This window comes from Misgurnus anguillicaudatus, chromosome 2, assembly GCF_027580225.2.
Source record: "Misgurnus anguillicaudatus chromosome 2, ASM2758022v2, whole genome shotgun sequence".
NCBI classification, from domain to species: domain Eukaryota; kingdom Metazoa; phylum Chordata; class Actinopteri; order Cypriniformes; family Cobitidae; genus Misgurnus; species Misgurnus anguillicaudatus.
Window position 1 is genome coordinate 8,464,223 of NC_073338.2, and position 14,786 is coordinate 8,479,008.

General features: G+C 35.7%; 1 protein-coding gene across 1 annotated transcript; it reads left to right on the plus strand.

The window, feature by feature from the left end:
• The first annotated feature begins 340 nt into the window (after window positions 1–340).
• Window positions 341–5,528, plus strand: LOC141349086 (uncharacterized). The gene is made up of 4 exons (XM_073872289.1): window positions 341–460; window positions 4,013–4,309; window positions 4,582–4,845; window positions 4,991–5,528. The coding sequence occupies exons 1-4, from the start codon at window positions 412–414 to the stop codon at window positions 5,146–5,148; spliced, it is 768 nt and encodes a 255-aa protein (XP_073728390.1). The 5' UTR covers window positions 341–411; the 3' UTR covers window positions 5,149–5,528.
• The last annotated feature ends 9,258 nt before the right edge of the window (window positions 5,529–14,786 follow it).

Genomic DNA, 14,786 nt, shown 5'->3' on the forward strand with positions numbered 1-14,786 from the left:
TGCGACTGGCATAATAGCTAAAAGTTGACCCTCCTTGCTTTGAGTGAACCCTTGGCATTGAGGTCCTAGTCCACTGAGTGATTTATATACCATTAGTAATACTTTAAAATCAATCCCAAATGAAACTGGGAGCCAGTGCAGCCACCCGAGGACCGGTGTGACACGTTACATTAAAGTATTTTAGATTCCCCTGGCAGCCCATCAAAAGTGCTGTACCACAACTAAAATGTTTTATTCTTGGAATGTCTTTATTATTCATTTCTTTTTTTGAAGAATATTCTTTGTTCATATGGTAATGATTTTAAAATCATTTTTCTCAGCAAGAAACAACTGTTATGACACGACAGACATACATCGATGCACGTGTTTTAACAGAGGAAGTAGTAGACTTCCTACATTCTTCGCAATAGAATGGCCTTACATATCTTATTTTTTTTTACTGTCGTTCTCTTCAGCAAAGGTACTGAAAACTATGATTCTATTCTTATAAAAATTCTAACAGATTAATTACTACTTTTGGGGAGAAAATTTTTACTGTACATTACGCTTTTCAGCCTTTAAAATGATATCTGCTTTTTGGTTTCCTGAGATGTGCCTTTGAAAGGAAGAAGCTAATGTTGTTTCACTGCATGAAAAGTACGATCTTCGTCAGTTAACAGCACTGTAAATTGCCATAGAATTGTCGGGAACTGCTAAAAACTGACATGGAATAGGCTTGGGGGTTGACATTCCCATGCTTCCTATCACATTGGCCTGAACCTTTTTATATGAAAATGACCAGAGTAGTGGGGGACTCACTGATCAAGAGTGGGGAAATTACCCCAATGTAAATAAAATGTCTTATTTTATTTTTAAACTTTTTGAGGTCTTTTATTTAAATTTGATTATCAAGAAAAGCATTTGACTATATTTTAAAATCTAAAACAAACGAATTCTGTGCCACTAGATCTAATGAAGAGTTTTAATGGGGTTTATAATATGTCTTTCCCTCTGTCTGTGATCAAATTTAATAAGAAATTTATTTTCAAATATATCCAATCTGAGACAAATGTAGTGAACGCACATGCGTGACATAAGCAGTTATTTTTATGGGGAGTTATATGCAAGTTGTCCACCATATTGGAATGTTCTAAGGCAGTATATAAATTAGTGTTGCAAAGTCTGTGATGTTCCTGTGGAATTGGATTAGACAGGGTGGCCAACCCTCACGCATTCAGCATGAGACTCATGCAACTGACCACATTCTCACACTCTCACGCCACACATCCTGACCAGAATGTCATGGCTGGGTCCTGATCTATCACGGCTTATTAAGTCAGAAACTGATTAATGGGCATTTCGTACATACATGGCCGTAGCCAGGGTTTGAAATTTACCGAGGTCCAGGGTGGGGTGTTAAGAGTTAACAAATGCTATCCCAGGTGAAAAAAGTGCACTTAAATATTATACACTTTTTAAGTACACTTAGTAAATGTACTATTTTCGTGCACTCATTTTGTGGCTTATATATCACATTTGTTTTTGGTACTCCTTAAAATTAAGTTAAGAACATCTAAGTGTTATTTTGAGATATCATTTATTTCAATAAAAATCTAGTTGGTACTGCTATTCTTACTTTTTCAGGTAAAGTGAAGTACTGCTCAAGTAGAACTTTACTTTTAATAAGTATATATGTAGCATTACTTTACATAACTTACAAATGTACTTACTAGTATATAAGTGGTTTAAGTACATTGAAGCATACTTTATTTTTTACCTGGGATCTAAAATAGTTTGTCTTAGCCTTAGCTTTGAGTACACACTCTGTTTTGGGCGATGGACTGGGACTGCTGGATTATTTATTACTTTTCATGCGGCAATGTTAATTTTTGTAATCATTTTAATAAGCAATATTATATAACAAAAACGTTACAAGATTTTAAACAAGAAAATGTTTAGTCCTCTTATTGTTTTCAGCATGAGTTTGTTAAAGGTTAACTTCTAAATTAAATGAAATAACAATTCTTAATGCTTATGTTTTGTTGAGATTAGCTTTACCGTTTTACGCTACGTGTTTTAACATTTGGAATATTTTATTTAAACCCAATTCTTCTACATCTTTGTACCAGAGTTATTTACTGTTTTTCGATAGTGTTGTTGATACTGTTGATACTCTTACTGACACAATTATGATGATTATGATGATTAATGTTTTATATTATTTACAATGATGATTACTGCTTTTATCTTACCGAATGTAGTATCAGCAATAACCTGCTCGCGCTGAATGATGCATCTTATTTGATAACTTTCAGTTTCCATGTTGCCAGATATTAGTACGAAAAACAAGCAAAAATATTTGGCCTTAAAAAACAAAGTTTGTCCAAACCTTTTATTTCAGAAATAAATCAGAGAAATCGCTAATATTAACCTACACCTAACAATCACTTTATAGATAATGTCAAAGTGTCACATTAATTGCTAAAACACTACGTCTAAAGAGGATTTTTACCAATAGGATCTGGCAACACTGCAAATTCTGTAACTTACCCGCGCTGTCGCAGCTTAAGCCAATCTTCGTTATTTTACACTAAACTATACAGTAAAGTGTCCAAACTTAATTATATATGCAGATTCGTTTTGAAAAACTAATTAGTCATTTAGAGAACTTCAAATTTTATTTTTTATATGAAAAAATTACAGAGGTCCGGACCTCTGTGATCTCATAGCTGGCTACGTATGGAGCGAGATATGCGTCTTTATTACATGCGATAAATTAAATGATCTGAGAGAAATAAAACAATTTGAAAGAAAAAGTTATCACATTGATAGCAAAGAAGCATTTCATGAGAAAAAAAAAGAATATTTGAGAGAAAAAGTTTTCATACCAATAGCAAAAAATAATAATATTTGAGACTAAAAAAAAAGTTTTGAGAGAAAGTATTTTCTCATGATAGAACATAAAAAATATAAATTGGAAATTTTTAAAATTATTTCTGAGAAAAAAAATCTCTCAAGTATATGTTTTTTGCTATTAGTGTGAAAACAAAGGTAAACCTAGCATGATGGCTAATTAGCGATTAGCAAGCTAATAATATAATACACATTCATTCATTAATAAGAGTACCATTTCATTTTTTAATGTTTAATCTTCAGTGCTGTGAACTTGCTCAGCCAGCTATCCATCGAGTTGTGTGTCATCATCTTACTCAAACATTAGAGTGTCCGTGCTCAACTAAAAGCAGAGATGGCATCTATCTAGGTGAACCGAACAACGGTGTAATGATTCAGTTCGATTCCCAAGACAAGACGATGCTTACCCCACTGGCCAATAGAAACGTGGCCCCGCCCATGACACAATTTTCACAGAGAAAGCAAAATCCTGAGAGCAAGAAATTGCATCGAGAGCAAAGAAAAGCGTTTTGATAGAAACACTTTTTTTTAGAGAAAATGTTTTCACACTAATAGCAAAAAACATATACTTGAGATTTTTTTCTCAGAAATAATTTTAAAAATTTCAAATTTATATTTTTGATGTTCTATCATGAGAAAATACTTTCTCTCAAAACTTTTTTTTAGTCTCAAATATTATTATTTTTTGCTATTGGTATGAAAACTTTTTCTCTCAAATATTAAATAATAAATAAATATTTTTTTTCTCATGAAATGCTTCTTTGCTATCAGTGTGATAACTTTTTCTTTCAAATAGTTTTATTTCTCTCAGATCATTTAATCAATGTAATAAAGACGCATATCTCGCTCCATAGCTACGGCCATGGGTATGCGGTAAGCGGCAGAATCCCCACATGACTGGCGCTTTTCTCGGCTGTAATTGTAATTGAGACATTAAGACCTATCAGACGAACACATACAAAACACTTTTGTGACTGAAAAAGAGTGGCTAAAATTGATGTAAATCTGAATTTATGACAAAATGAGCAGTAAGATATAACTAACTATTCTTAGCTTTTAAAACTCACAGCTCCTGGATTATGTTTCTTTAATATGACTATTAATATTTTTCTTTCTTCAGAGTGCATGACTGAGACCTTGTTTGTGCAGATGGGAACATCTATCCAACTGAATATATCCAAATTAACAGCAGAAAATAACACACTTTTATGGTCAAAAGATAAGTTAAATGTAGTCAGATATGAAAAGCCTAAAGATCCAAAAATTCCAGATTTATACAAGAATAAAGTGGTTTTCAATTCTACAAACCTATCTCTAACACTGATGAACATGCAGAAGAATGACAGTGGACCCTATAAAGCAACAGCAAGAGGAGACTCAGACATAGTTGTTGCTGAATACATTGTGTCTGTTATAGGTAAGTCTGATTGTGTGGGTTTGGCGTAAAATAGCTGAAAATACTAAATAGTTTGAAGTTAAAAATGTATTGTTCATGTGGGGCTATGGACAGTTTTTTTTTAATTTGCCTTGAAAAAATACCAAGTGAATAGGTATCACATGGGAATATTGTTGATGTCTGTTAAGTTTTGATTGCAGATTACAATCTTGTAAATATTTCAGATTTAATGATAATAATAGGGTAAGGATACTCTGATGTGTCCAATATTTTGTTATCATTGTGTGTACCAGATGGTGTGGATGCTCCTGACCTGACTGTCATCTCTAACTGGTCCAGCAGTGACTCCTGTACTGTAAACTTCACATGTAGAGCTTATGACCTTACACTTAACTCTAGCTATCAAAACAACAGATGCTCTGAAGGGAAGAAAACATCACTTGGAATCTCCACTCTCATCCTGAATTGTACAGAGGATACCATCATCTGTAACCATAGCAACCCTGTTAGCTGGAAGATTGAAACACAGAAGGTTAAACAATGTCCCTCACATAAAAGTAAATGTCCTACAAACTAACTAATGCACAAACACACAATCTATTATTATCTTTTATGTTATATGATTTCTTCTGATATTTTATGTGAACAATATGAGCACACATGAATGCTGTTTTTTTTCTAATTAAAACTTTTATATGGCAGAGAGATGGCACACCATTCCCTGGGTTCTATTACTTTGCATTGCGGTGTGTCTCCTATTCCTTTTCTACAGGAAAAGAGAGGTATGTCGATCTAATCTCACATTTACTGATGTAAGCTATTACCTTTACCACATTTTTATTTGTTCATGGTCTCTGTGAAGGTAAAACATACTACTATGTTTTGAAAATGTCAACATGGGGCTACTTGTCACACTAGGACATTGTTGCAATGACTGCTCGAAATCTCTATTTTGTAACTTTAAGGTTAAAAGTAAAAAGAGCAGTCACAACATAATTTCTCTAGCAGAGGATTTGATGGTTTCAAAAGCATGTTTCGAAGCCCTCAAGAAAGAGACATTTTTCTGAGTTCTATATTCAATGGGGCCAGACTAAATGCTAACACATTCACGACACGCTGTACAGTGCATGCATTGAAAAAAGATAGATATGTATTAATTCGTCTAAGTTGAGCTTATAACATAGTTTAATATGGCAAAAGGGTAGACTATTCCTTTAATACGTACTAACCAGCAGAGTTCTGGTAAACGTGGGTTCGTTCAGACGTGAATGCGATGCGCATTGCGTCTCTGCCTGTCGGATAATTTTTTTCTTTTTTAAACCTTCAGCTGTCTCTAACCAGTAATCAGACACTGAGTGTCTGCCACGTTTTTGCTGTATTTCATAAAAAATAAAGGTAGTAATTAAAGTTAGTGTTATAAATATTACAAATTAATTATTAAGCTACACACACACACACACACACACACACACACACACACACACACACACACACACACACACACACTCTCTCTCTCGTCAGTTTTTTTTAAGTCAGCTGGCTCTAACCAGTTTTTTTTACTTCACACACTGAGTGTCTGACACTTTTTTTTGCTGTATTTCATAAAAAAATAAAGGTAGTAAGTTAAAGTTAGTGTTATAAATATTACAAAATAATTAAGCTACACACACTCTCCCTCTCTCTTCCTTTCTCTGCCAGTCATCTGAGTTTTTTCATTTTAACCATCAGCTGGCTCTAACCAGTTTTTTTTGTGTGTCTGACACTTTTTGCTGTATTTCATAAAATATAAAGGTAGTAGTGGTATAAATAATACATAATATTACAAATTAAGCTACACACACAAACAAACACTCTCTCTCTCCCTCTTATGATCAGTGATACAGAAATATAACAATTTCTGATCAACCCATATATTAATTGCATGCTTAAAATAACATACCGGTTAAAGCCCCGCCCATTTCAAGACAACCCCCCTACTTCCGGGTTAGGCCACACCCACTCCGAGTACAGATACAGATAATTCATATGGTTTACAGATACAGATAATGCTGTACTCGCTCATCCATAGGTCTCAGCATAACACACAAACTCAGCCTGAGGGTATATCAGGCTCAACTTTTTTGTTATAACATGCGCAGAAGGCAAACCGACTAAAACAACAGCAAGACCTCAGGGACAACCTTTATGCACATTTTAATAGTATTAAATACACCACATTTTTTAACCCAAATTAATTTGTTAAAGACTACTTTTTTACTAAAATCTGACTAAAACCTTTTTGCGTTTTCATAGACTAAAACTTGACTAAAACCTTTTTATGTTTTCGTCGACTAAAACTTGACTAAACCTATTGGGGTGGTTTCCCGGACAGGGATTAGACTAGTCCTAGACTTAAACACTTTTAAGAACTCTCCAAACTGAAAACAACTTGCACTTACATATCTTAAAATACATCAGTGCCCTTTGTTTTACCTTAAAATGCACACAGGTAATGTTTTTTGTAAGGCATGTTTGTTTAAACTAGTTATATTTCCTAATTAAACTAAGGCCTAGTCCTGGATTAAGCTAATCCCGGTCCGGGAAACCGCCCCATTAAGTTTATAAGTGACTACAATGTGACTAAAACTAAAAAGCATTTTCATCCAAAAGACTAAGCCTAAAACTAAAAGGGCTGCCAAAAACAACACTGTATGCTCTTTGTCCACAGTGCTGAAAATTTGGCTTTAGCACTACAATATACAGACATTGATTCTATATAGACCAGTTCAAATGATGTGAACAACACTGGCCCAGAAACACTTCCTGTTACAGTTTGTGACCGTTTTTGTGACCGTTTTTTTTATTTCACATATATCATTACCTTTAAGATGTTTGTTTTACTTCAGTTAATTCAGTTCTGTATGTTCTGTTGGTTTATTTTATCCCAACGTTTATCTAGTGTTAAAAAAACTGAAACAGGAAGTGCTTCTGGACCAGTGTTGTTTACATCTTTTGAAATGGTCTATAAGATGCCAGCCATTTATTAACCTCATTGTTCACAATTTGATTAAAGGACAAGTTGGGTATTTTACACTTAAAGCCCTGTTTTCAGATTGTTTATGATGAAATAGAACGGTTTTGACTGAAATTTTGACATATGCGGCTGCCCCGAGAATTTTCGGGTGTTTGTTGTTTCACCTCCCACCTCTACAATGGGTGTATAGTGGCACTGGAACAATCCTTCCTAAAATGCATTAAACTTTTGTTTACAAAGATGTGAAACTCGGCGAGTGGTCAGGGGTGTTCACTAGGGGTGGAACGGTACATGTATTCGTTTCGAACCGAATCAGTACGGGGGTCACGGTTCGGTGCATGAATTTAAACGGAGAATAAAAAAAAAACTTTCGTGCAAAATAATTAATGTAATGCGGAACTACTGTTAGATACGCGGGTTCTTTAGGACAGCTAATCTGTAGCCCGGCTTTAGCTCTGAAGCTCTGATTGGGGCCGATGCAGCCGAGCTTCGCCTATGCATGTGCTCTGTCAGAGCCCGTCAACATTCTCTGGCACTCTGCAGTTTTTTGTCAGATTGACGGACGGTCTAGTGAGTGAGTCAAATAGCAGCGACAGCGAGTATGGCAAATGGTGGTGAGGATCCGCCAGCCTCTTTAAGATCGCAAGTTTGGGAAAACTTAATTTTTCCAGTTAGTTACAGTAGCACAGGCGAGAGAGTGGTGGAAAAGACGAGGACTGTGTGTCTGCGTTTTCAGCAGTTGTTGGGTATGTGAATTACGTCTAATCAGGTCTCTCAAGTCTCACGCATTCACCATGAGACACACGCATTTCAGTTAGTTCAGGCCACACCTTGTATTTCTCACGCGGAGATGTAAGAGATAAATTGTCCTGCTATATACAATTAATGGACGAAGCGCAGGCAAATGCAGGGCAGTTCTGTCGAGTTCAGCTGCTTTCAGTTTTTAAGCGTGCTCAACTTTACGCAGCGCCATCAGCGTCAGAGTACCGCGAGAAATCTTGCGTAGGAGGCTGATTTCAAAACGCTCTCGCGTTACTCTGACGTCATCCAGTTGTCGTTTCTTGCAGCTCCTCATGAAGTCGTACACACCTATTAATGCATGCTACAAGCCTACATTTTTTGTTCTTTAGTACATTAATATGAAATAAATGTGCTAAAATGTAATTTAAAAATATATTTAGGTAACTTGTAATACATTAGAAACGCATCTTTGTATGAAAGATGAGTACAAGTTTATACATTTTTGTTATATGATATAGTATGTTAAATGCATTTCAGTTCATATTCATGACATCTCACAAAAACACAGATAAGGACACCTATGTTTTTAAGATTATCTTAAGTACAAAAAAAAATTGCCTTCTGCATTGTTGTTTTGCTTTTCCCTCCACTGTACCGAAAGTGAATCGAACCGTGACGTCTGAACCGAGGTACGAACCGAACCGGGACTTCTGTGTACCGTTCCACCCCTAGTGTTCACTGATAAGCTCGCACAAAAATCGCTGCAAAGGATGCTTTCCAACAGCTGTTTTAGCATTCGTTGTAAACTTGTGGATCTATTTTTCAAAACGCCTCACACCTCCGCTGAGAGCTTGAATAATAATAAACACTCCAGCCCAGTTGGTGGGGATAATCCGCCTTTGTCAATAGCAAGAATAGAAACAACGTTCCCCGTGCGGAGTAATACCGTACCTCACACAGCACATCTAATACATGTCAATGGAGTTTGCAAAAACTACGATAAAACCTGTTGGAATGCGTCTTTTGCAGCATTTTTTTTGTGTGAGCATATCAGTGAACACCCCTGACCACTCGGTGAGTTTCATGTCTTTGTAAATGAAAGTTTAATGCATTTTAGGAAGGATTGTTCCTGTGCACCTATAAACCCATTATAGAGGTGGGAGGTGATACAAGAAACACCCGAAAATTCTCGAGCCAGCATCATATGTCCATATTTCAGTCAAAACCGTTCTATTTCATCATAAACAATCTGAAAACAGGGCTTTAAGTGTAAGATACTGAACTGGTCCTAGCTGTGTGGGCTGTGCATTTATGGTGGGGAGGCAGTACACATAGCTTGTGCTGCGCATCATCATTGTCTGTGTTAAAGGATTAGTCCATTTTCTTAAAAAAATCCAGATAATTTACTCACCACCATGTCATCCAAAATGTTGATGTCTTTCTTTGTTCAGTCAAGAAGAAATTATGTTTTTTGAGGAAAACATTCCAGGTTTTTTTTTTTTTTCATTTTAATGGACCCCAACACTTAACAGTTTTAATGCAGTTTAAAATTGGAGTTTCAAAGGACTCTAAATGGTCCCAAACGAGGCATAAGGGTCTTATCTAGTGAAACGATTATCATTTTTGGCAATAAAAATATGCACTTTTAAAGCAACACTATGTAGTTTCCATGTAAAAATGACTTACAGCTCCCCCATGTGGTTGAAAAGCGCAACAGTGCCTGGTAGACACTCTTCTGCAGGCAGGGGGAGGGGCGGGGCTGTGTGCTCTACCCTCCACCACCACTTTCAGAGTGTGCTTGTAGCAGCTAGGAGGTTCCTCGGGTTGCAGCAACAGTACAATTTGTCCAGTTAAAAGTTGTTCTATCACTGAAATAATTTTAGAGACATTATTTAAAGGTAAAAAAACTACATAGTGTTGCTTTAAACCACAACTTCTCATCTTCTCATCTATTTTTCTTATTCTATATAAAAAATCTTTTTTATTCTTGCCAAAAATGACCATCATTTCACTAGATAAGACCCTTATGCCTCATTTGGGATTGTTAAATGTCCTTTTTAAATGTAAAAAATGTCCTCTAGCCCTGTTGCAATTGTGTCGTACAGTATGTGTGTCGACCCCTGAATCTTTTACAAGCTATTGCTGCCTACTTTTGTTTTGAGATATCTGCATCAATCAAATGAACAGTCACGCCCCAAAAAACGTTGTTGTTGGCACTTCATATTGCTGCTGTTGCTGATAAATACTTGTAGACTTGGAATTAAGCCTTTTCCCCTTATTATTTGATTCGCGGGTCCGGACACCAATTGTCTTGCCAAGAACAAATCTTTAATATATATATGTCAGGAGAGAAACCAGTAAAGATGTTCTATTTATGACAGCCTATACATTTCTTTAATTCTCCTTCCTTTCACCCCGTCATCCCTTAGTTTCTCTGGGGTGGTACAGTAAGGTTTGAGCTTTTATAGTTATACCCCGTCAAGGTCACTGAGGTCTGGGGATCAGCTTCGACTGATCGTGCCCAGGACCAGATTGAAGACCAGAGGTGATCGTTCTTTTACAGCAGTTGCTCCCAAATTATGGAATGAGCTACCACCGCACATTAAAGCTGCCCCTACTCTCCACACTTTTAAATCTCGTTTAAAAACGTATTTTTATTCCCTGGCATTCCTTGCACTATGAAAGCTATTGTGGTTTTTGTTGTCATTGTCATTGTTGGTGTTATTTTATTATTTTAGTTGTATTTGAATTGTAAAGCACTTTGGTACCCTTGTGGTTGTTTAAACTGTGCTCTATAAATAAAGTTGGATTGGATTGGATTGGATTTATACATCACAGAAAGACTTCCTTGTAAGGTAGAAAAACATGTTGCTTAAGCATCTCAAATATAGAACATATATGTCATGCTAACACATGGCACAGTCCACTCCTATATTAAGATACTATTCTTAGTGTATACTTTTGTGGTGCTTTGCAAACTGTACACATCTGACATGTCATTTTCAATATGCGTATTACCCTCTTTCAATCCCCTGACATGTGATCCATACTATCTATAGTCTCGTGCATTCAAACACATGCATTTAAAACTTCATAAGATAACACAACTGATTATGAATATAAAGAATAATAATACAGATACATAATATATAATAATAAAATCATATCAAAATAATAAATTTTAATAAAAGAATAAATTTAATAATAAAAGACTAAATTTTAAGTCTTCATACTGTTGTGCTTCGATTGTTTTCTTCAGGTTGTTTTCCATGTGAGCATATACCTTATCCAATTTCTTGGCAAATGTCTGTCTGGCAAGACATTAAGAAAAGATACAAAGACATTAACATGCTGTTTATTCAGTGGAACAATTTACATTAAAATTTCAATTTTACAAACTCAAGATTATATACACATTTGACCGGGTGTTTGTAGGAAAAGTAATTGATCTAAAATTTTTACATTTATAGTATAATAGGGTTTTAAGGGATATTTTTGTCTGCAATAATCTGGCAATTTAGCTTACCTTGTCATTAACCATACTCACATGCACCCTCATTATGCAACTAAAATAAAATGTTTGCAATATTGTGACTATACTTTACCTCATGTAAACACAATACTTCAATAAAAAATTATGCGATTAAGCTAATAATCGCGGCAAGTATAATTGTATTAAAACAAGTGGCATACGCCGTTTTTAATCACAGTATGCGGCCATGTAAACACTTTAAAGTGCACCTATTTCATAGCTAAAAACAAAATTGTTTTGTGTATTTTTGCTCAAAATTTTGTGTTTTTGAAGAAACCTGCTGCTTCCTCAAATCCATTCCACTTGAATTTAGAGGTCCATATATTTAATCTCCATTTCGTGTTTTTGTAAATTTTACTACTTTCACCTGCTGCACTCCATGCTGCGAGACAACAAGGTAAACTAAGCTATAAAAGCAATTATTTAATAAAAAGTCACCTGAAGTCAAGAAAGTAGCCTTGACTCCAGTAAATGTTTTGGACCCACCCACACTTTCCAACACCCATGAATAAACATATTCAAACTGACAGGATCACAAATTTGACACCTCATGAAATGCTTATAGGTAGGCCAATGCCTTTACCTTATTTGATAGGAATCTTCAAATTGAACTGAGAACATACATGAGACAATTGGCTGAACCAGTTTAATCCGCTTACCCGCTTCCTATCCCTACCGTATCTACATGTTTACATATATTAATTTCTCCCAAGGTTTTTGTCCTTCTAGGAGTTTTTCCCACCGGGTTTTTTTTTCCTATGGGGTTTTTAGTCCCAGGGAGAGTCAGCCAACTTTGGCTTAGCTTAGCACTTTACTGTATATGTAACAATATTAATACGCTTGCTTGTACGGTTTAACCTTAGCCGCTATGTTCTACTGCTTATATTATCTATTGATTTTCTGTGTTCTCCTTTACATCTTCTCATGTAAAGCTGCTTTGCAACAATTAACACTTGTGAAAAGCGCTATATAAATAAAATTGAATTGAATTGAATTAATTGCTTCACATGATGCTATATATTCACAGGAGACAGGAAGTCCAGGCACACATAGGAGACCATCAGAAAGAGATTCTAAAAATATTGTGCCTGCTAAAATGGACCCTGCACCTGGTCCTGTGGAAAAACAAATTGCAACAGAGGATAGAGCGAATGGCTGCAGTAAAGAACTACATGTCCAGGATCTCAGTGGGAAGGGTGATAAACGTTCCAGCACATCTCAGGAGGAAACTGAGACACATTTTGATGAACCTGCTTCAGAATCTGACACTGACAGAGGGATATCATCAGAGCAAACACTGTCTGCAGACTCCTCAGCACTCACTGATCCAGCCACTGAAGAATGCAAGGAGGACTCACCAAAGTATGAGAAACATTGCAGTCCATAATGAATGCTATAGATGTTTTCATCGGACCCATGTGCGTTGCTGTTGTCTGGACAGAACTTAACTTCCGGTCTATGTTTATTTAATGGTCTGACTAATGGCTAACCTGAACTGAAATCGATAATTATGACCCATGTATTGTATATGTATTTTTTACTTTTTCTAAAAATATACCCATGTGACTTACTCAGCAGAATTTTGTTGGCTACAGATAATGGAAGTACCGTAGCTCTGGTCCTTTTAGACCTCAGCTCAGCTTTTGACATGGTTGATAATACTATCCTTATCTCTCAACTGGAAAATCTTTTAGGCTTTCATGGTACTGTTTTGAAGTGGTTCCAGTCTCTTTTAACCTATAAATATACTTCCTCAACTGCATGCCTCTCCTGTGGTGTTCCACAGGGATCCATCCTGGCTCCAACACTGTTCTCTTTAGACTTGCTGCCATTGGGTTCCATTTTTTCCAGATACAGAGTATTATTTCATTTATATGAAATAGGCATCTTCAAATGGTACAAAATGCTGAGGCCAGACTTTTAGCTGGTAATCGGAAATGTTATCATATTTCTTCAATTTTAATTTCTCTGCATTGTTTACCAGTGAAACTGCAAATAGAATATAAAATTCTAGTATTTGTTTTTAAAGCTTTACACAGCTTTGCACCAACATATCTTTCTGATATTTTACATTACCATAATCCTCTTAGGTCCCTTAGTTCAGGCACTTTTGGATTGCTCTCTGTTCGTAGATCGAGGTTAAATCATTGTGGAAACTGAGCTTTTAAAATAGTAGGCCCTAAACTTTGGAATAGCCTCCCAATATCGATCTGAATGGTGTCATAATTTTCTTCTTTTAAATCAAAACTTAAAACAAATTGTCTGAGTTCTTAACGTATTATTTTACTGTTCTATCTGTAATGTTTGTAATGTGTGTATTTTTACTTGATCATTCTAATTTGTACAAAACTTTGGTCAACCCTGGGTTCTTTTTAAAGGTGACATAGAATGATTGAACAGAGTATTTATCCTTGTTCTGTGATGTGACATGTAGACAATTTTTTTTGTTTGGGTCTGTAATGCCTTAGAAGCTTCCTAAAAACCTCTCTCAGATAGCTCTATTAGGGTGGGGGATTTTAAACAAGTGGTTTTGTACCTATTTGGCTCCCCCTACTGGCTTAACTTGCAATCTCATTACTGATTGGCTGACTTTGCTGCCACTCAAAAAATGTAGCCAATTATTTTAAAGGGGAAGGGCAGGGAGATGCCTGTGATGTCATAAGCATCAGTTTTTCAGATTGGGCCGTTTTCTGGCTGACATTTCTAAAAGAGAAATTTCTATGAGACTGAGATGTTTAGCATGTCTAGAACTTTTTGTATGTTTGTGAATGTGGGTAGAGTACCATTATTTAACAAAGACAAGGTAAAAATGGTTTTTCAATTTCTTTCCCCTTTAAATGTGCTTTTATAAATAAATGTTATGGTACTGTATTATTGCAAATTCTTAATGTAATGTAAAATTACTGCTATCAAAATTCTTTTTGGAAAGGCATGTCTAGTTTATAGTCTTTTACGATTGCTATGACAGATTTTTCAATACTAATCTATTTTGTTTCTATTTGGCCACATTTTCTTGTGAAAAGCATCTTGTGAAGAATATTTTGCCATATCTTATCCACCCCTGACAGTGTTCAGTTGTGATATCTGGGAATGCACCACCTATTGCATCCAGGTGGGGCTGGAGGAAAACCTTCCCCTTGTCCTGGTGGTCTTCCGTTGACTTGTGCAGACATATATCTTTGTGTTGCTCATATTGTTCCTTTTCCAAACAA

Coding starts and splice junctions, on each gene's coding strand:
- LOC141349086 (XM_073872289.1), top strand. CDS start 412: ATGGCCTTACATATCTTATTTTTTTTTACTGTCGTTCTCTTCAGCAAA. Junction 461..4,012: donor TGTCGTTCTCTTCAGCAAAG/GTACTGAAAACT, acceptor TTCTTTCTTCAG/AGTGCATGACTGAGACCTTG. Junction 4,310..4,581: donor ATACATTGTGTCTGTTATAG/GTAAGTCTGATT, acceptor TGTGTGTACCAG/ATGGTGTGGATGCTCCTGAC.